This window comes from Lagopus muta, chromosome 16, assembly GCF_023343835.1.
Source record: "Lagopus muta isolate bLagMut1 chromosome 16, bLagMut1 primary, whole genome shotgun sequence".
NCBI lineage: Eukaryota > Metazoa > Chordata > Aves > Galliformes > Phasianidae > Lagopus > Lagopus muta.
The window spans coordinates 718,112-738,344 of record NC_064448.1 but is presented as its reverse complement, the minus strand read 5'-3'; the positions used below and the strand labels follow the sequence as shown (position 1 = coordinate 738,344).

Sequence of the window (20,233 nt, the reverse complement as noted above, 5' to 3'; positions counted from 1 at the left end):
TGAAGAGTTTCCCATGTGCATTTTGTTTGTTTATTGAGGGCAGGCTTGCTTAAATAACAGCTACTTATAACAGGAGAGGAGACAACTTTGGATGGAAAATCAGGTCCAACTATAACTAATGAATCATTGGAAAAAAAACAAAACAAACAAACAAACAAAAAAAAACAATAAACCAGTAGAAATTAATTTTAAAAAGAAAGCTAAGGAGATAATGATGGGTATGTACATTCTCCTGGCAATTTTTATGAGAGAATGCCAACTATCAGTGTTTTACCATCAAAGCAGAGTTTTTGGGCACTGTGATGGGAGTGAAGAGCAGTGAGAGTAACTACCAGCTGTCTCCAGGGGAGACGGGATTCTCTATGTGACCAAATGACTGAAATGGTAGCGGCCCCAGGTGTGTCCCTGCTGAAACAAAGGCCCATGTGCTAGAGGAAACATTCAGTAAACTGCACATTCTGTGGCAGGAAAGGAATTGCAGGAAAGGATCACCTGGTTTCTTCCTTGGTTTCTTTTCCAAGTGAAAATGTTTTTCTTGTAACGGGGACCTACTCAGGTGGGGAAACTGTGGGAGTGACAGGTAGGTGAGCCGTGCGGACAAATAGCACGGGTCCAGATGGATGGTCCCTGGGTTGTGCGTGAACTCACCAACGACACCCCAGTAATTCCAGTCCTCCTACCAGAAAACCAAACACCACTTTCACGAAGAGTGAGCTGAGCAGTTCTGAGACCCTTCCGCAAATACACTGTATTTGTGCCCATCACTGATGAGCATTCAAGCAGAAATCCAGTCATGGTTTACAGAACAAGATCACATTTTCTGAACCATACATGCACGCCTAATTTGCCTGTGCAATGACTATTTGCACCAGCTTGTTTAAGATGTCTAGGCATTCATGCTGAGATGTGCTCAGTTAGATGAGTCCTAGAGGCATAAAAAAGCCAAAGGTGAAGATACTAGTCAAGTGGCCTATTTATAGCTTTCTTATAATTAAATAAAAAGTTTATTATAACTAAATTGATCATAACCAATGATAGTTGGGCAGATAAGAAAGCATGTACAAGAGATGCATTTTCCTGAACTCATGGAAATAGAGTGTGAAGTGATCTGAAGAAGTAAGCCTCTTCCATTGACAGTGTGTTACATGTTTACGGGGCTTTTGCATTTAAGTAGCGCTTCTTGATGGCAGCCCAGTTCTGGAAGATGGTTAAAGCCATGGGTTGGCTCAGCCAGCACTGCTGACATGGACTGAATCACACCAGAGATGGCAGTCAAAGTTTCTCACAGCCTGCTCACGTCGCAGTGCTCAGATTGGCTCAGGCAACCTGACACACCGTGGTATAGCAGGAGCACGCTGGGGCTCTGAGGCGTTTCCTCCTTGCATCCCAATTTCCCCCTTTCTGTGCTGCTGGGATTCTCTTTTTCTCCACTGTTTGCTTTTTGTTTTTTTGACGTGGCCGCGTGGGAGCCCTTCTCCCCACGGCCTCCCCTGGAAGATCTCTTCTGTCTGGTAGCTGTTAATGGTGTCTCACCGGGAAAGCCTCAGTAAGTAGCAGCTTTAGGATAGAGAACTGCTGTTTCCCCAGCAGTGGGGTTCCCTGGAGAGCGCTGTTGCTACCAACAGAACATCTGAGTGCTCTCCTCAGCAGAAGCCGATCCTGGCTAAAAACTCCCACCGGTGTCAGCAGATCATTAGCTGCAATGAAGCAACAACTGTGAAGTATCTGCTTTTCTAGGGGGCGATTTGGTTCTGCCTCATCTGTGTCACATTCAGCACTTGACAGGTTTTAGGAGGGGATTTCACAGGTTCAAAGAGCCATCCGGTGCAAGTTCCTCCCCAGGCAGCTGTGTGGGAGGAACACAGAGGTGCTACGTTGTTAAATGATCAGTTATGCCTCAAAATGGACCTCGATCCAGACATGCTGCGCATTCAGCAGCTCGCAGAGGTCTTATCCTTTTGCCTGTTGATTTGTTCTGAAGCCTCTGAGGAGGCAAAGGCATCTGAGAGCCCTCTGATAATTGTAACAGGCTATCACTTAGGTAGGGAGAAAGAAGCTGCTGTGTTGGAGGTGTGGCGCTGGAAGGGTGAGAAAAATCTCTTTTGACCGTTGCTCCTTGCTGACCTCAAATCTGAGCCTGAGCATGAGTCCTAATCTCTGAAAGTACTGAGAATACAATTAGAGCAAAGTGCCTCTCAGTTGCAGTCCTTTGCTGCCAAAATACAGTATTGTCATCATCACCACAGCACGTCTGAGATCAGAGCAGCCATCACAGAGCTGCAAACAGCTGCTGTCACGCAAGGGGGTGAAATCTCAGCCATGAAGAGTCCTGCAGTTAACTTGGCCCTTCATGTGCAGCCATAACAACAACAAGGCACGCAGTGAATTGCCCCCAGAGAGTTTTGGTGTTCGCAGACCTGGTTGTTATTTTCAATCCATTCCAACAATATCTGTAATATTGGTTCTGTTTGTTTCTTTTGATGCTCCCTACGAGCTGAAGCCTGTTTCTTGGTGAGTGGCTGATCACTGGAGTTGTATCTCTGCTCCTTGGCTGAGATATCCGTTGGGTGGGGAAGGAGCAGCATTGAAGGCATTTCAGAGCCACCACAAAAGCACCTGTGAGAGACTGCCTGCTTTTCCTCGTGCTGCTGACAATGGACAGTGCAAACGTCTGTGAGATGTGAATGTAAGGGTGGGAGTCCCACTCGCATTGTCACAGGATTTAATTCTAGTGGATCGTGGTCAAAGCTTCCCAAAGCATCTCACAGTTCTTGTTTCATATAATCTGTGTTTGCTGAAACTAAGCTGTGCTCACAAATCCCTTAAAATACAAATGATGACACTTGGCACGAGAGAGAGAAAAATTCTAAAACCTTGTTCTTATAATAGATATTCCACGGTGGTAAAAACAAAACAAACAAAGCTTATTACTGAAGAACAGTGTGTCCAGCTAAGGAATTTAAAATAGTTTCTATTATTGACAGTATTTTGTTCCACTAAATCGGGTCAAATATCTTATTTCCCTTCAATCAATTTCCCTGGAAGTTTCCTTTATTTTTCTCTCCTTCTAGTAGATTTTCCCATATTAGACAATCTGAGCCTATGATATTTGACACATTAATAACTCCAGAGGAAAGAGCTAGTCATTTGAAAGAATGCTGTCCTGGCAAAGCAGCGAGCGCTTTTCCTCGGCCGCGAGTTGTGCTGGCTGGAATACAGTGGCAGGCAAGAAGGAGCCCTGCTTTACTGAGACAAAGGCATAGAAGCAAATGATCTCTTTGCACCTGAGAGATACTCATCTGCAATTTTAATCAGAAATGTGATTATTATGAGAGTAGCATGGTTTCCAGTTGAATTCAGGGAATCTCCCCTGTTCGCTTCAGTTTCAAGACGTGCAGTTCTCCATAATGCAGCTCATGCAAAAACTGCTGCTTTTCCCAAAGTGAAATTTGTCTCTCTCCTAAAGCACAGAATTTAACAGTTAGTTCTGACATCTTTTGCCTCTTTCAGTGTGCAACCAGAAGATTTTAATCTGGAAAATCTGAGTCAGAAAGAGAATGCCGACCCTTTCTGCAGGCTGCAAGCCTTCGGTTTACTTTATGCCTTTGCAGTACTGCTGTTGGTAAAAGTAAGCGACCCAGCCTATTATGCAGACCATGGATTTCTGAGCATAATTTAAGCTCAGCAGATCTCCTCCACAAGGGATTAAAGGGAAATGCTGTGCATACCCGCAGAGATGATCGACAGGGAAGTGAACCGAGGCCATGGTTTTCCTGTCATTAATCACATGCTGGTTTGTTGAGCTGGCTGCAGTTCATAGAAAGTATCATACTTATCTGACACTGCTGCCATCAGTGCTTGTCACTCCTTCTTCACATAGGCATCATAAAATAAATTATGTGCAGAGAAGGGGAAAAGTCCTCTATTCTTGGTGGGTTTTTTTTTTTCTTGGATGGCTCTGTATGAACTGCTGTTAAGTTGTGCTGGTAACAAGTTGGAAACTGTTGTCATCCCATCCTGGGTTCTTTTTTTGGTAGCATTTAGATCAGATTTCAAGGCTTCACATCGCAATGGTTGGAAATCTGCTTTATTTACTTGGTTCTCACTTAAGCCTTCTGCTACCCGATGGTCTTAGCACGAGGTAAATCCTCCCACCCTGCTGTCCTTGGTCCTCTCCAGTCCCACCATGCAGCTCCCAGCCTTCTCCTCTCTGCCCACCCAGAGAGCTCAGGGTGCTTCAGTGTGTGATGAATGGGATCAAAGTCTCTCAGGACATTAATGCATTGGGTAAGCAGAGGGCACAGGAGTGCTGCTCCTATCAATCCTCCCACAGGCAAGCAGTTTGCAGTAAATAAACACAGAGTGACAGGAGGAAAGAGATATTTACTTTGGCTCATTAAGGTTTGCACTGAGGTGGAAGAATTAATCCCACAACAAATTACGCTGCTGCTAAGGCACTGCTGTTGCTTCTAGGATTTAGGGTTCTTTTTAGCATCAGGCAGGCTGCTCTCCTTGCCCTTCTCCAACCCAACAGGAACCGGTGGCTTCAGCCAGGAGTCTTTGGGGGTTTGAAAAGTCATGTTGGGGTTGGGAGTCATGGTGTGAAGGCTTCCAGCAGGCTGGGGCTGCTGGGGATGTGGTGGGAGCAGGAGGTCCCAAAGAGAGATCTGGACATTTGGCCTGGGACAACTGCTGTGCTGGGGTGCAGGTCTGGAGTCCTCTTTCAGTATCTCAAATTTAGTTTACTTGGCTTGTGATGACAGAGGTAACTAGACGTAATGCCAGCTTTGTCCTCTGAGTTGTGGGTGGTCCTCAGTCCTGCTTTTCATCAGCCAGGATAAGATTGCTTCTGAACTGTGCTCAACTATAGGATCAGATGTAAGGACAGAGGGGCAACTTAAGCTCTGGATCTAGAGTTGCGGCAGGTGTCAGCAAGATAGCACAGAGCAGCTATTCTTTGGCCTCTGCTACACAGAAATTTGCATGGAAGCCTTCAGCCATGCAGCAGAATAAGGCATTGAAAACCTGCACTGATAGAAAGAGGCTAAGGAGTGTCTGCCCTGCAGGCAGTTGTCAGACCTGCGCTGCTCTGTGCAGAGCTCGCAAGCCTTTTCCTCCCCAGAGGCAGACCACAGCAGTGTTTTCACTCTGCCTACCTTCCCGGATCCGGCCCTCACTCATTGCTTATGGAGAAGAGAGATTGCCTAGACAGTTCCTCTCTGGAAGCTGTTAAGATACATTTAGCTTCAGTTAAGACTCCTCATAAAACGAGTCAGCATTTGGGCAAGACAAGGCAGCACCTGGAAAGCCTCCAAGGCAGTGGAAGGAAACATGATGCTCAGGCTGGGCTCGGGCTGCTCATCCAGGGGATACATGGAGGAGTCGTGCTGATGGGGAGATGGAGGGGCTCACAGGCAGAGCTGAGATTTCCTAAGGGGCTCGTATGAGTAACACTTTCCTGGGGTGCATTTGGAGCCACAATAGATGATTCCAGGTAGTCACTGTCTCAAAATATACCCTTTTCTTCCTAAAAACCCAAAAGCCTCTCTGCCAAAAAAGGACCAATTGTAGGTGCTGTGGGCAGGTGAGGAAGGAAGAAAAACCTCCTTGCCTCGGCACTTTGCTTATGGTCAGCCCACAGGCTTGTGCATTCCATGTGCCGCATTCAGCCCACCAGCCTAGAGGTTTAGGTAGCCATTATTTTTATTTTAGGTAGCCTTTACCATTCTTCCACCAGCTGGCACAGGAAGGGAGGCTAAGGGGACAGGTTGTGTGACATGGCAGCAGCGTGTGGGCCCTGTGTGCAGGGCAGGAGGCGCAGGGACTGCATCCCTCCCAGCTGAGGCTGCCCAGAGGTGGTGCAGTGGCTGGGACAGCCGCTGCCTTTCTCTCTTGTGTCACTGTGTGCACTGTGTTTCTTGGCACTGTGCATCCATGACATCTTGATTTGCAGACAGTCAAATAAAATAGAAAAATAATGCCCCCTATTAATAGGTTGACACACTGCTTCAGGCCAAGTGTGAGCATTTCTATAGCATTTGCTTTGCTGCCTTATGTCAGTAACTGTTGCTATTGAAAGTAAACACCCCAACTGGTTAAATCAACAGTGTTTTGTTTATTCAAAGCTCATAAACTCCAGTAGCTGTAGGTCACTTTATGAAGTGTCAACCCCTGGGGGAAGAGAGGGAATAGTGTGAAATTATTGCATACAGTCCACCCATCATGAGCCATAGAGGAAGGGGATTTATTGGCAATTAATATTTCTTGCAGAGGAAAAAAAGTAATCCTATTGAGGCAGTTCCATGCCGAACCTGGAGCCTCCCTTCTAGTGAAAATGGGGATTGGGGTGAGATGTTCTTGCAGGCCTGGGTGAAAAATAAGATCTCGGAAAATTAAAACTTTTTTTTTAGAAAAGGGTTTGCAAACCACCCAGAGAACAGTGCAGGCAGAACATGCTAGAGGAAGCCTGGTGCTCAGTAGGTACCTGAATTCCTCCACCTTTCCCTTTGGCATGATATCTACACTGTGAAACTCAACTGGAAAATTTCTAAATGACATTGTTCTGCTGCACGTTTAAAGTAGGTGTGGGTTTTGTGCACCTATAAGCATACACCTATAAGTTATTAATTCTGGGTCTGGTTAAAAGCTCTTCTGGAGATGCCCATAGCCTGTAGCTGTGCCTGTGTGTAGCTTTGCCCCAGCCTGCTGCTGGCCAGTATGGGGCTGTGTCAGGAAACCCCGGGACTCCTCTGCACGATGCAGACTTCAGGCAGTATTGCTCAGCTGCCCTGCCTGGCTGAGGATGGCATCAGGGTTCCCCAGTGTACCTGCTGCCTCCCCGGCTCCCTGGTAGGTCGTTGCAGCGTACACAAACATTGTGCTGGATGGAAGTTGAACAGAGACTTGGTCTTCAGCAGCCATTTCCAACTTGCTTGGATCCAAATGTAATTAAGATGAGTCAGACGGTTATTTCCAGGCTAAAATTTGTTCTCCTTCAGCCTGAAAAAGCCTTGCAAACCACTGATCGAAGGGATGGCAGGTTGCAAAGCGCTGTGTTGAGGCACTGAAGTCAGTAGGAGATGTAGATTAATCTGTAATTTTGAAAATTTGGGACACTCAAGAAGTGAACTCTGTGGATTGAATAGGAATAAACAGTGTTTGGGGCGAAGCATAGCTACATTTTCTCTTGAGTGTTATGGACACGATCTTGGTTGTTGCTATTAACTCGTAAGTCTTTGAGGTCCCAAACCTTTGTGATAAATCCAATTATGAACTCATCAAAAGTGTGAGGATTTAGGGCTTGGAATTAATCATGCAGCCATGTGAAAGAAATTAGCAGCTTCTGTGAAAGTAATCTGAATATATAGTCTTAATTGGCAGCATCTTAGCCCAGCTGTTGTAATATATTTGAAGGGAACAATGAGTCATAAGGTTGTTTTAAATAGATTTTAAAAAATGCCTTTTGAACGGCATAAGAAACTTACAGATATTGACTTATTAGTATTTCTAACAAGAGCAAAAATTGTCAGACTGCAGAAGAGCTTCCAGTGAGCTTGTCCTTACTAGAAAACTTGCCCTCCTCTCCCCTGCATGTCTGTCTGCATGGTTTAATGCTTGTGTTTTCCCCCCAAATATACCAACTTTGTTTTGCTGCAGTGAGAGAATTTGGGCAGCTCTCTGCAGCCAAGAGCTTCAGATTTTCGGCTCTTGTAAGGTTGCAGAGCAGTAAATGGTGAAAAGAATGCCTGCACCACAGCTCTGCCCATGTGAGAGTGGAAGCCCAACATGAGTGTGTAGGATAACATTTCATTATTTCTGGCCCAGCACTGATTGGTGTCCAGTGAAGGCAAGACACAAGTGCTCAGGGCCTCTTGGGAGCTTGCTTTTTGTTACAGAAAGTTAAAATCCAGCCAAGGCAGCTGCTAAATAGATGAGCGGCATCCTCTGGAGGCCTTTCCAGTTGGGGTGGATGAATCTGGAGGAGTTTGAGTGCAGGTCACGAACTCGCAGTTCACCAGCCCCAAACTGCTGCCCACCTGGTCTGCTCACAGGGAAGCTCCTGATGTTTTCCAGCTGTCTGTGTTGCAGGGAATGATTCTCGTGTTGCTTTCTTCGGCTCCTGCTGAGTGAGCAGTGGGTTAAGGTGGGCTCACAGGGAAGGTGAGCAGGACCCTCCGCTGCTTTCCTGACCCCGCACACGGCTGTTTTGATGGGAGGAACGGAAGGCAGGAGGAGAGGTGGTGCTTTCTGGGTTTTCTGAGTGGGGATAGAGAGAATCCCAAAAAGCTGGAGCTGCTGTGCCCCCACGGCTCTGTGGTTGCCCCCAGCTGTGTGTGGACTCTCAGTGCCCATGGAGACAGTGCTGCTGTGGCAGCCACACGGAGCTGGGCTGACATTGGGCATGGTCTGTGGGAGGCAGTGGGTGTTTGTAGAAAAGGTTTATTTTTATTTTTTTTTTCTGAAGGAATTTGGTATTATTCAGTGGAATCCTCGCTGCAGGTGGAATTTTTGGGCTCCAGTGCTGTAGTGTGCCTGCACTTGAAAATTTGGCCATTTATTTGGAAACAGACATGGGCAAGTTCCAGCTCATTCATCCAAGCTGTCCTTTTTCAAGGACAAGGAGTAAGGCCAGCACAGCTGAATGCTGCAGCCAGCTCCTGAATGTTTCCAAATAAAATGCCTTGAGTAAGTTTATTTTTCCCTCTCAAACCTAAATTTAGCACCCTGGAGAAGCTGCTTTGGCAGTCAGCAGATGGTAACGATGACAAGATCAATCTGTGGATAGTTCTGGGCAGATTTGGAAAGTGCTGGTAAAACAGAGTTGATTTCATTCATGTCTGTATTTTGTCCACAGCCCAAAGGTCTGCTCATGAACTTCCGATGGTTGAAAGACAAGACATTGATAGTTGCCTCGTGTATGGAGGGCAACAGATGATCCTGACAGGACAGAATTTCACAGCGGAGTCCAAGGTGGTGTTCACAGAGAAAACTTCAGGTAAGGCAGTTTTTTCCTCACTTTCCCTAATGAAACAAGGCAAATCTGCAGTACTATTGTGTCTCGTGGTGTTGTCCTATGGTTTGTGCTCAACCCTACTCCAGTGAGTAATCCCCTTCAGGTTGCGCTAAGTAAAACCAAATCTCTTGAGTTAACCATGTGAGTGAAATTAGCCCTGGGAGCAAACATCTGCATCGTTGGCCTTGCAGGCGCTGTTGGAAAGTAAATCAAAGCCACGTCATGGGGAAGGCTCACAACAATACAGACACTGGGAATCAGTGGAAAAAGGATGCATTATCAAAGAAATGAGATGACCGCTACGTGCTCCTTGTGCTTATTCAATCTCGTGTTTAGTGAACAATACTGTAGAAGTAATAATTGAGATGAGCATTTCTTATTGCAGTGAACTGCAGTCAGAGGTTGGGATTTCTGCCCTTAGAAGTCTGTGGGGGGAAAATGTGCATGATGTGTATTTCGGTATCAAAGCAAAATACTTTTATACGCGTAGTGAGATACAAGAGTGCATCACTTCATCTTCTATATTTTTTCAGATATTTTTACATTTTTTTCAGATCTTTTTACATTGATTGCTTCCACATCACTCCTTAGAAAGAACCCTTTTAAATGTAAGCAGAAACACATATTTCCCCAGCGTGAAGGGAAACAGTGCCTCCATGGGCAAATGAAGTTCAAGACTGTTGAAATATGCTGAAATCAAATGGAAAATACTCCAAAATGCCACAAAACATAAAAATATACTGTGTTGACCAAGTATCGCTTCTGTGAGGGCCTTTCTCTTAGGTGTCAGTTATCTCCAGGCAGGCAGCTGCTGAGCTCTCTGAAGAATCTCTAACTTTACCACATACCCCTGAAACATAGTTGAAATTTGCACTGCTTCCACTTGTGCAGGTTTAAGTCACCCCAGCATTACTGTTGTAAGCTGAGGCATTGGGTTAAATTACGCAGCCGTCTCAGCTGTGCACATCCGTGCTCCTGCCCTGCTGGGGGGGCTGGCACTGCATTCTGCACACAGACCTGTGCAGCAGGGCCCAATGCACCCTCAGGACAGGAACCCACAAAAGCCTGTTTTGCTCAGGCTGAAGCAAAACAAATCAGTTCAAAGAGAAAAGTTACCTGTTACAGCACTATACTATTTTTTTTTTTCAGCAGAGCTGTGTGTTTTAAATCATGTCTTTGCCAAAGTTTTCAGGTGATGTTGCTAGCTCTTTTTCAGCAGAGCTGTGTGTTTTAAATCATGTCTTTGCCAAAGTTTTCAGGTGATGTTGCTAGTCTCTTGGACTGCAGATTTTAAATTCTCTCTCTTCTCCTTTCATCTTTGCTATTTATTTGCTTGACTTACGTAGAGTCAGTACAAGATGATCCCAAGCCCTGGTTGGTGTTGGATGAATATAAATAATAATGAGTGGTTACAGGGAGTTATTTAATTGCCTAGCATCACCTCTGCTGCTTCTGCTGAGTTCATGTTCCTGTGTTTTCCTAATGGCATGCCATAATAGACATCACTTGATTTCTGACTCAAATTCCTTACCCCAGAACGTATACTTAGTGAGCTCTGGCAGTTCAGGTGGGCAGCAGAAATCCAGCATTCTGCTGTAGTAACATGTTTTCTGGGAGCAGAAATTGTTTCTTTTCTATCATGCACTGGCAGGCATTTCATCTCCCTTCACTAAGCAGTATTTGTATCTTATTGGATTTTCTAAGGCTGTTTTACAAAGTGACATTTGTTCATTTGTAGATGGTCTGGACTTGTTTAACTTAGGCTTGATTTTTGCATTCTGAATAATGTGCTCTGCGAGGATTGTAACAACGGCCAGGGAACAGAAAAGCACTTAGCAGTACGAAGGGCCAGAGTCTGCCATCCTTTACTCTTGTTGGTTTCAGTGAGACAAAGGAATTAGCCGTACTAAAAAGCAGTAGTTTGTTTTATGTCAACTTTGCAGTCTCTGTGCTGCTAAGAAAACACTGTTCGTATGTTTCCTGTCGGTGAACTATGGCAGAGAAGGCATAAGCACTGTATCGAGTGACTGGCAAGGAGGGATTTAAGAAATTTCATTGCATGTATGTGATTTACTGGGAAATGCTTTTGGCAAAAAATAAGAATCAAACCAAGCATTAATGTATATGGGCATCTACTGGTGAAAGTGGGGGGACAAAAAGCATGCTAGGGGCCTGATTTCTTCTCACAGCATCTGCAAGGCATGCTGTTTCTCAGTAAGGGTCAATAGGGCTCTGAGCTGTGAGGGCTCCAAAGAGCCTGTGCAGTCAGTGCAGTTTTCTTGGCACTCTTGGTTTCCTTTTGAGCCCATGTTTTAATTCCTTCCCTCTATGCTGCCACTGTTCCGTCCGTGTCAGCGAATCATGAAGGTGCATGGGAACATGCTTGGCAGCCCGCGATGGTACCTGTCCCAAGAATGCTGTGCAGTAACTAAAGGAGATGATACACTAAAAAGGAGGTAGCTCTTAATGCCATTTCGAGGAAACATCTGAAGTGCCCAGCCCTTATTTCCGTATGAGAGTAGAGAAGACTCTGTCTGGAATAGATGTTAGAAAGTAAGAAGGACAACAACATTTTCCACACTAAATCTAAAGCTTTTCTTCGCTACTGGGGAAACTGCACTTTTTTTTTCTTCTTTTTTTACCTCCTGGTAGTGGAGAGCCATGACTTAGCCCAGCAGCAGCGCTCAGTCTGGAGCAGAGATTTGCATGCTGGCGTTCCACATCCTGCACTGCTCCCCCGCTACCTCTGCAGCCAACCTCGAGCTGCTAGACTTTGGAGAAATCATTGGCAGAGGGGATGTTTGGAGTCTGGGAAGCGTAAATTTAAACCTTTTGTCTGGATCAGAAGTGTGTACACAGTTTGGTGGTCTGTAGTGTGTCTGAGGACTGCGCTCTGCTGCAAGCTTGGTAGTAATTCTTTCTGTGTCCATGCACTGCTTTATAATTCAGCAATAACTCTCTCAGATATGCCCTGAAGTGCTTCTAGTGTGAAGGTTTCTTTCTTTAATAGATACCCGTTAAGATGAAGAAGGTTCAGAAAATGAGCTGGATATACAAATCGTTCAGGGGCTGATGTAACTTCAGCTGAATGCAGTAGATGGAGAATAAAGCCTTTCTGTGGAGCTTGTACAGATTAACGAGTGTCCCAGCCAGTCTGAAAGTTAGGATCTTACTCACCTGTGACTTTCAGCTTCTCCCTTTATGAACTGTGGACTATTCAAATTATTGTTACAGTTCCGTGCCTGGTTGTTATTGTGTTAGGCTGCATGAACACAGTAAAAAAGGCCGGTTCTGCAGCCGAGTTTCTCAATTAGAAATGTTGCTGGGTGGAAGGAGGAGGTGGATACTGCATTCACCCCGGAGAGCTTGCTTGCTGCAGCGTCTGTCTGCACAGCACTGTGCAGGGAGCTCTGATAAGCTGCTCAGCAGCAAAGTAAACCACAATAAACATGAAGGTGGGTGGATTGCTTGCTGCTCGCGTGACCCTGCCTGTCGCGTCCTCTCCCAACTCACGATGCTGCCCCGGGGAGCCTCTGTAAGAACAGGGGCTTTTGTGAAGGCAGGAACATGCAGCAGCTCTCGGGGGAAGCACAGTTTTCTCTGAGTTTCATTTAACAGCCACAAGCCTTCTCTGTGCCAGCAAGCGCTATTTGATTTCCCACCTTTGCCACTAGTTTTAGCTCTACCAGTAACAGCAAGGGTGAGAACAGCAGTGTGGACAAGTATCTAATGGCTTTTGGCATGCTGTACTCTGCTGATGTTCTTGGTTTGGCTTGTTTGTCTGGATTTAAGATTAGAGTAGCAAATCCCTTTTTTCCCCAAAAACTTTTGTGCAAGTACATCTGTGCAGGGAGGTGTTCTGCTGCTCAGGGTTTCACAGACATTCCACCACCTGGGTCTTCCCAGGGCCTGGGCTATGGAGGTGTCTGCAGGGAGCCAGGTGCCGCTGTTGAAGCTCTACAGACTGGAGTAACCTGCTCTAGGGGCTCACAGCTGTCAGTTAGGTTTTACTCTTCAGATGGATACTTAAAGCATTCTGCAATTTCCTCTGGATTTTGTAGGCAATTGTTCGCTCATTACTGTGACACAGTGAAACATGGCTCTGAGAACAATAATGAATAGTTTTTACATCTCTGTTACAGAGCACAATAGATGTCATTTTCTCCCTAGAAATACCTGGAAAATAAAGAATACTCCTAAAATTACCTTGCGATTTCATTATGAAATTAGCTGCCTTTTTGTATGCTAACTACAAACTAGTGCAATTAACTCACCACCAAGAAGTCTGTAAAGGATTCATTCTAGGCTTGCCACAGGAAATGGCAGCAGGAAACAAACTGAAGAGGCTGGAGCTCAGTGCTTTGTGTGTGATAGCGGGGATGAAGTGCTTGTGTTTGAACTGCTGATGCCTAAATATAATTCATTTTCTTAATGCTAAGGTTTACCAACACGCAAGCATTATAGTTCTAAGCTCTTTTTAAGGTTGTGTCTTCCTGCTGAGCGCTTGTAATCTCTAGCTGCTGTAGGGCAGGGAAGCTCATGCATTAGCAAGAGCCAGTCAGCACACACAAAAGCAGAGCTGGGTTCAAGATCTGAACTCAAAGAAACCTAACAGAGCCTATCTATCTGAATAAAAATAGGTCAGGGGAAGTTACTGGGTGGGATTATCCAGATAGAAATTTTTGAAGCGTGTGTATTCTTTCAATTGTGATCTGGAAGAGAGAGCTGGGAAAGCAATCCTGTGGCTATCGAGGGCTTTGAATATGCTAAAGCTCAGGGGTGTTGTAGTTTGGTTATGGCTCACATCTTACAATGCAGTTTAAAAAAACCACACAACAGTTTGGGAATCCCCCCTTGTATTTGTTTTAATTATCATGTAATAATTTGCAAGTCAGATGCTGTTGGTTGCGTTGTTTACTCCCATTTGTATACTGGTTACTGCTGCTCTGCTGTGAGTGATAGAGAAGTTCCGTGTTTCTCCAGGAGAAAAGTGCAAATGGACTGGCTTTCCTGTGCCAAACTCTTATGGTGGCCACATGGACATCATGAATCATCGCTAGGACAATGTGGGTGGTGGAGGAACAACCCAAACAGAAAGCGTTCATCTTTGGAGGAGATCCACCACAAATCTTCCAGTTCAGCAGCGCAGTGCAGGGGGAGGAGGTGGTGCTCTCTGCGCCCTTTGAACTGATGCAGCTGTCAGGTCTCTGAAGCATGGACATTCAAAGTCCATTTAACAAAAATAAATCTTTCCAGCCTCCAGATTCAAGCAATAGAGTTCTAGGATTTTGTTGTTGGTGGTTTGTTTTCCCTTGAGTTCTTCTACGTGTCTGTCTCAGTAATTTAGTTTTTCTAAGGGGGTTTCTTAGGATGATGTTATCTGGAGCGGATGAATCTGAGCATACCTGAACATCTGCTGCTTTCAGGAGAGCTGACTGCAGGGCAGGATCAGGACTGCTATGTTCAGTGTGCATGCCAGTCTGCGCTGGGAGTCAGTGACAGCAGGGAGTTGAATCTTTCTTCTGTGCAGTGCCTGTACTGCTGTGTGTGAATGGAGGCACTGAGCTCTGCAGCCCAGGTACAAGCCAGGGAGCTTGTGCTAGCACTCGGAACAGCAGGAGTGGAAAGTCCCATCAGCTTTCTTCTTTCCTCTCTCTCTTCTGTCATGTACCTCCTCTAGCTCCATCCTTTACCCCCTCTGTCATATCTGACATTTAGAACACAGTTTGCAGTTTGTTGTGTTACCACCGTGCCCATACACCTCAGTAGCACACGCCTTCATGTGCAGCTCCAGGTGAGCATCTGGCCTGCAGCGTGTGCTTGACCTAAGGCTGGCACTTTGTGCTTCTCGTGCACATTTATGTGTTGCTGTCCATGGGAGGTGGCTGTGTAGGCTCTCATTGCACATCCAGCTATACTAACTGCAATGGGTTGTGTACTCGGAAGCAGCCGTGTTCCTGTTTTATCTGTCTCCTACATTTGCATCCCTTGCAATGACTTGCCTATCACTGGAATAACAATGACAGTAACTGTTCTAATGACATCTGTACGACTTGTGCTCTCTCTCCAATTTCCAGCTCTTCAGTACATCTCTTCCTGTAGACATGTACTTTATTTTAATTCTGAGCAAATCATTGCATTTCTTTGCAACAGACAACTTTCAATTTTAAAAGCAAACAAACAGGATCTGTAGGGATTTTGCTTTCAAACTCAGTTTTCAGTTTTGCTATTGTATTGCGAGGGAGCAGATTCTGAGATTTCCACTTGCTAGAAAAGTTCTTGTTTATAAAGCACAATAAGTTAGACCCAATGATGCTATCAATCTTCCTGCACCACTCCCTGCAAAAGTTAAAAGGAAATCACAGCTCCCTAGAAAGGTTTTACATTTACAACTTACTGATGGAAAGAGTGATTATTTGTTACATATATATTTAGTTAAAAGGCACAAAAGAATACAAATATAAGAAATTAAGAATTTATAGCTTCTTACATTCCACCCTTCTGATATTCAGCTGTAGCAAGAGATCAGGGGTCTTGCTTATGAAAAGCAGCCAAAATGTCCAGTGAGATGGAGTAAATCCTTTGCTAATGGTGAGACTTCAAGAAGTGGTTTTGGAGCAGTGGTCTCTCAGCTGTGTGCTGCCAGGCCCCAAAGGGAGCAGTAGGGCAGCCTGAAGAAGGGTTGTTTGAGCTGCAGCCCCTTTGGAGGCTGAGTCTGGAGTCAGTGTTGCCTCACATGTGTGAATCCCAAGGCATGTACTGGCTGACACTATTGCAAGTGCTCCCCTATGCAGGAAGCGCCTTTTGCAGCCCACACTTGTTGTAGTTGTGTAAGTTGATGTTTATCTGCTCACAGTCACAACTTGAAATGTGAGACAGTCTTCTGGACAGCACAGTTTGCTGTAGAAAACTGTGATGGGAGGGCATTATGACACAAAGTGTGAACAGAAGTTGGCTTGTGTATTGATAACAGTGAGGATCTGGGGCTGAAGATTGGCATCTTTTGTGGGAGATGTGAAAGGAAATTATAAGATCATCTAGAGCAGTGTTCCCCTTTTCTGTTGTGACGAGCCTGAAACGCCTCCCCATGCCCCAGACAAGGGACTGGATGGCAGTCATCTGTCTGACGATTTTGTCAGTGATCACAAAATGTCTTTTTGATCATTGACGACTTCCCAACAATTTTCTCTTTGAACTTCATGATGCAAAATTATTGATGCAACTTACTCAGCAAATCAAAGAGAAACCCAAAACATTTTGGAACTTTCATTTTTTTCCCCATGTGCATTGAACAGAGATGTTTTGTATCTCGGTTCAGCAAACAACATTAAAGCTGTCGTGCAAACTGGAAGCTCCAGCTCTCTCACTGGGTTTCTAAACCAGGGAACTGAAATAGTAGGTTTAAGCAGTGGAGAACTGAGAGGAGCAGAACCTATCTTTAGCACCTGGTCACAACTCAGTCACACACACTGCTGACTGTCCATCACAGTGTAGGTTTGTAATCTTAATCTGAGGCAAAATGGTGAAAACAAACCAACAAACTACTGTTTATTTTGTTATGGAAAAGGCTAAGGAAGAAAGCACAAATCTTTGGGGATATTTATGGAGTTAGCAAAACTGAGAGTGGTACTGTAGTTTGAAATAATTCCATTTGTTCACAATATGTGAAGTTCTGCAGCTAGTATATGAAACAAATTTGCTCTCTTGCTCTTTTCCTGATAGTGTAGGAAGCACGCAAGCACTACTAGCACTTTTTCTGCTCTGCTCAATTTGTGGCTGGACTTTAGCATTAAAAGCTGCATTCACATATCCAACTGCAGAGCGATGAATGGGATGACACAGGGTGAACATTACTGCTCTCTGTGTCAGGAGGCCCATCTGATTTTTATGTTAGCTGAAAGTGATCATCTTACAGATTAATCTCCTCTTCTTACTATGCCTTGCAGCGCACTGTATTGACTGCTTGGTAGTTGTTGCTGCAAAAGAAAGTCAGAACTAGTAAGGGTTGGGGGGAGATTGTTTTCTCTGAGTTTCTGTTCTGTTTGTTCTTTCTGAGCAAAAGAGAAAGACATCCAGCAGGTATCATCAGTTGTGAACGCTGCAGAGTAACAAGTATTAATCAGGCAGATTTGAGTTTGTCCTTTTTTGTTTAGCAGATTGGGGTGTCTCAGGGTAGACAGGACATCTGCTGCTGCTTCTTGCAACCGTAGCTGCTGAAAGCCCAGCAAATCTTTCTGCGCACAGGTTCACCGCGTGGCCAAATGTTCTGCTGGAGCCAGGTGTGCTTGCAGTCCCTCGGGACGGCTGTTAGACATGAAGCTGGGGATCTCAGAAAAACACTGCAAAACAGGAAAAAATCTAAGGATCACACAGACAAAAATGCAAAAAAGTGTGTGGCTGCAGAAATGGAGTTGCCATAGCTGTCAGAGGCTCAGCGAGACAGGGTGGAATCCAGTGTTTTGGAAGGTTTCCCCGTATGACACAAGATTTTGGAATTTTACAGCTGGTAAATCCTTATTAACACAGGCAGCCCCTACTGGCCTGGATTCCCTGGCTCGCTGTTTGCTATGGGGGCGCCTGGTGGCAGCATGCCTGGTCCTCGTTATTCAGCTCTGAATCTTAATTGTTTAAAGAGAAAATTAAAAAATAATAATTCTGGGAATAAACAAATGGCAGAGAGACAAGCTCCCATCACCTGTTGACAGAAAATCGATCATATAAAAAGCTGGCACGGGGAGTGGAATTCCCTATTCTCCCACTTAGTCATCGCATCCTGGTGTGACTCATTTTATTACATGGAGGTTCCCAGTGGTTTTATTTTGAGAGGAGCTTTTGTTTAATAATTTATACACACACACACACAGACACACATACAAACACACATATAATCTTAAGAAAACAACTAATCTATTTTGATGAGTTGGCATGAGGGGTTGTTTGGGAGAGCTCTGGTATGACAGGCTGCCTCTGCTGCTTCTCTTCTCAACTACTGTCTGTGTGGTTCTTTTTAGTGTGAATTGAATTCCTCAACAATAGCTGGGGAGAAATCTCCTCTAGACTCATTCTCACTGTGCAAAATGTCAGATGTGGGGCTGGGCTGGATGGCGGATGACTAATCCGTTGGCCTTTTACCTCCCAGACCTTGACTTGTATCTTTGGCCTTGGTGACTCAAACTCACGTCCTCAGTTAAATGAAGGCGCTGGCCACAGCTCCCAAAAACAGAGCTGCATTAACTGCAGTGGGCAGTCCTGCTTCAGAAAGAAAAAGAAATCAAGCTCAGTGAAGAAGTCAGTCGCTCTTCTTTTGCAAGTTGTGATTTCATTCATGCTGTGTTTGCTCTAAAGTTTTACAACTGTTCTGGAGTAAAAGGAGGCCACAACTGCTTAGGTCTGGGTGCTGAGCAAACCTGCTCTGACATGAACCAGAATAACTTCCCAGCTAAAAGCAGAATTCATCCTCAAAAAGAGCAGGAGGTTTGTGCATGTTTTCCCCGGTCTGTAAGGTTTCTACATCCCAAAAATGTCTGTTTTGCTGGAAAGCTTTGTTCCTGAGGTGGCTTTAAAAGACTGGGCTGTTTCCAGAGTTGCCTGTTGTGTACTGATAAAACTTGACAGAGGTAATTGTTGGGTGTTTTTGGAAGAGTTTCCCAGAAGCACATTGAACTGGGACAATTTGTTGCAAGCCCAAAGGGAACACTGCAGAAACGCGTGGTGAGGGCAGCTGCCCCGCTAGCTACCAGGCTCGATTTCTGCAGGGAACTCGCATGGTTTGCTGCCTGGGAAAAAGGTAACAGGTTGTTCATTAAGTAATTTGTGTAATGCTTGACTGAAAAGCAATGTACATTTTCAGGCATAAAATCACATGCAGGCACAGGATCCTGTACAGAATCGGCACAATAGTGCACTTAGTCTGCAGTTGGAGAGAGCTGCAAAGAAAATTTCCTGAACCTCTCAGTCCATCAGTCATGCTTGTTCAAATAAAGCAGTAAGTTTGTTTCTCTGCTAGTTACTGACCCCAAAGTCATGAGTAAAGGATCGTGAATAATGTGTAAAGGCTGTAACTGGTTCAGAAACCTTTAATTGGCTAGTTATAAAAAGCCTTATAAGGGGCTGCAGAGAATCACCCAAAATGTTCCTAATGCAGACTGACGTTTTGATTTTCCCAAAGTTTGAAGCAAGACTTTTGGTATGATCACAGTTTGAGCTAGATAGGGTAGAGTTACTTTCTTCCAACAACTCATTCATTCCTCCAAAGAGTGCTGACACAATCGGATCTCTCATCGGGGTTTAATGCTATGTCTCATAACCCTGAAGCAGCACAAAAATCTCTATTTCCTGAACATTTCCCTGACCTGTGGTGTTAAAGACTTGCCAACTAAGACAAACCATTAAATGAGGAGGGAACCACAACAGTAAAAATATTGCACGAGGCAGCCATGGCTGGTAAGACCTCAGGGTCTACATCCAAAAGTATTTTATCATCTTGAGTGGAACTACCACTCTGTTCAGAGCCACCCATTGAATTCCCCACTGGGGAGGTTGAATTTGAGATGCACCACACACGTGGAGCTGACACTGAGCTCTCACGGGGGCCGTGTTCGTACCGGGATGTCCTGCAGTGCTCTGCATGGTGTGTGTTGCTGCTGACGCAGCTCTGCACCTTGCCTCTTCAAAATGCTTCAGTAAAAATGATGCCGTCGCACTGTTGAGGTTTTTGCACTATTGCACTACAGCATATGCCAAAAGCTCATTGTAGTGTGCCTGTCCACAGGGGTCACAAGGAAACAAGATACTGATTACTTTGAAGTAAAGTTCATGCATTCACAACCATGGAAGTGATGTGTAAGACAGATGGAGCCATATCATTGGAATTTAAGCATTAAGGTCAGCAAGTGAGCTGTGGAGTGCTTATCTTCAACAGGGCTGTGGTGCCTAAAGAACAGGGATTGATGCTGCTGACAGATCCTATTTAGCTGCTGCAAGCTTTAATATATCCAAACAGGCGCACCCATCATCGTTAGAAAGATAACCTCAGATACAATTATTTCTTGTTTAATTGGGCTTTGTCTTGCTCTTATTCTCCCCAGACTTTGGACTCAGCCTAAACATCACTTGATTTTTATGGCTGGCTTCATTAGCTTTTAGTGCGATTTCAGTGGCTGGGTTACTGAATCAAATCAACTGTGATTGTGGTTACATGTGCTCCACAGGCCTCATGAG

General features: G+C 44.9%; 1 protein-coding gene across 7 annotated transcripts in view; it reads left to right on the top strand.

Annotated features, from left to right (window-relative positions):
* The window catches only part of NFATC2 (nuclear factor of activated T cells 2), an 88,235-nt gene that overhangs the window by 31,709 nt on the left and 36,293 nt on the right, over positions 1–20,233 (top strand). For all 7 annotated transcript variants that reach the window (XM_048963431.1, XM_048963427.1, XM_048963429.1 and 4 more), the window contains one exon: positions 8,855–8,995. In XM_048963431.1, the coding sequence (XP_048819388.1) occupies positions 8,855–8,995 (141 nt within the window). The remainder of the gene's footprint in view (positions 1–8,854; positions 8,996–20,233) is intronic.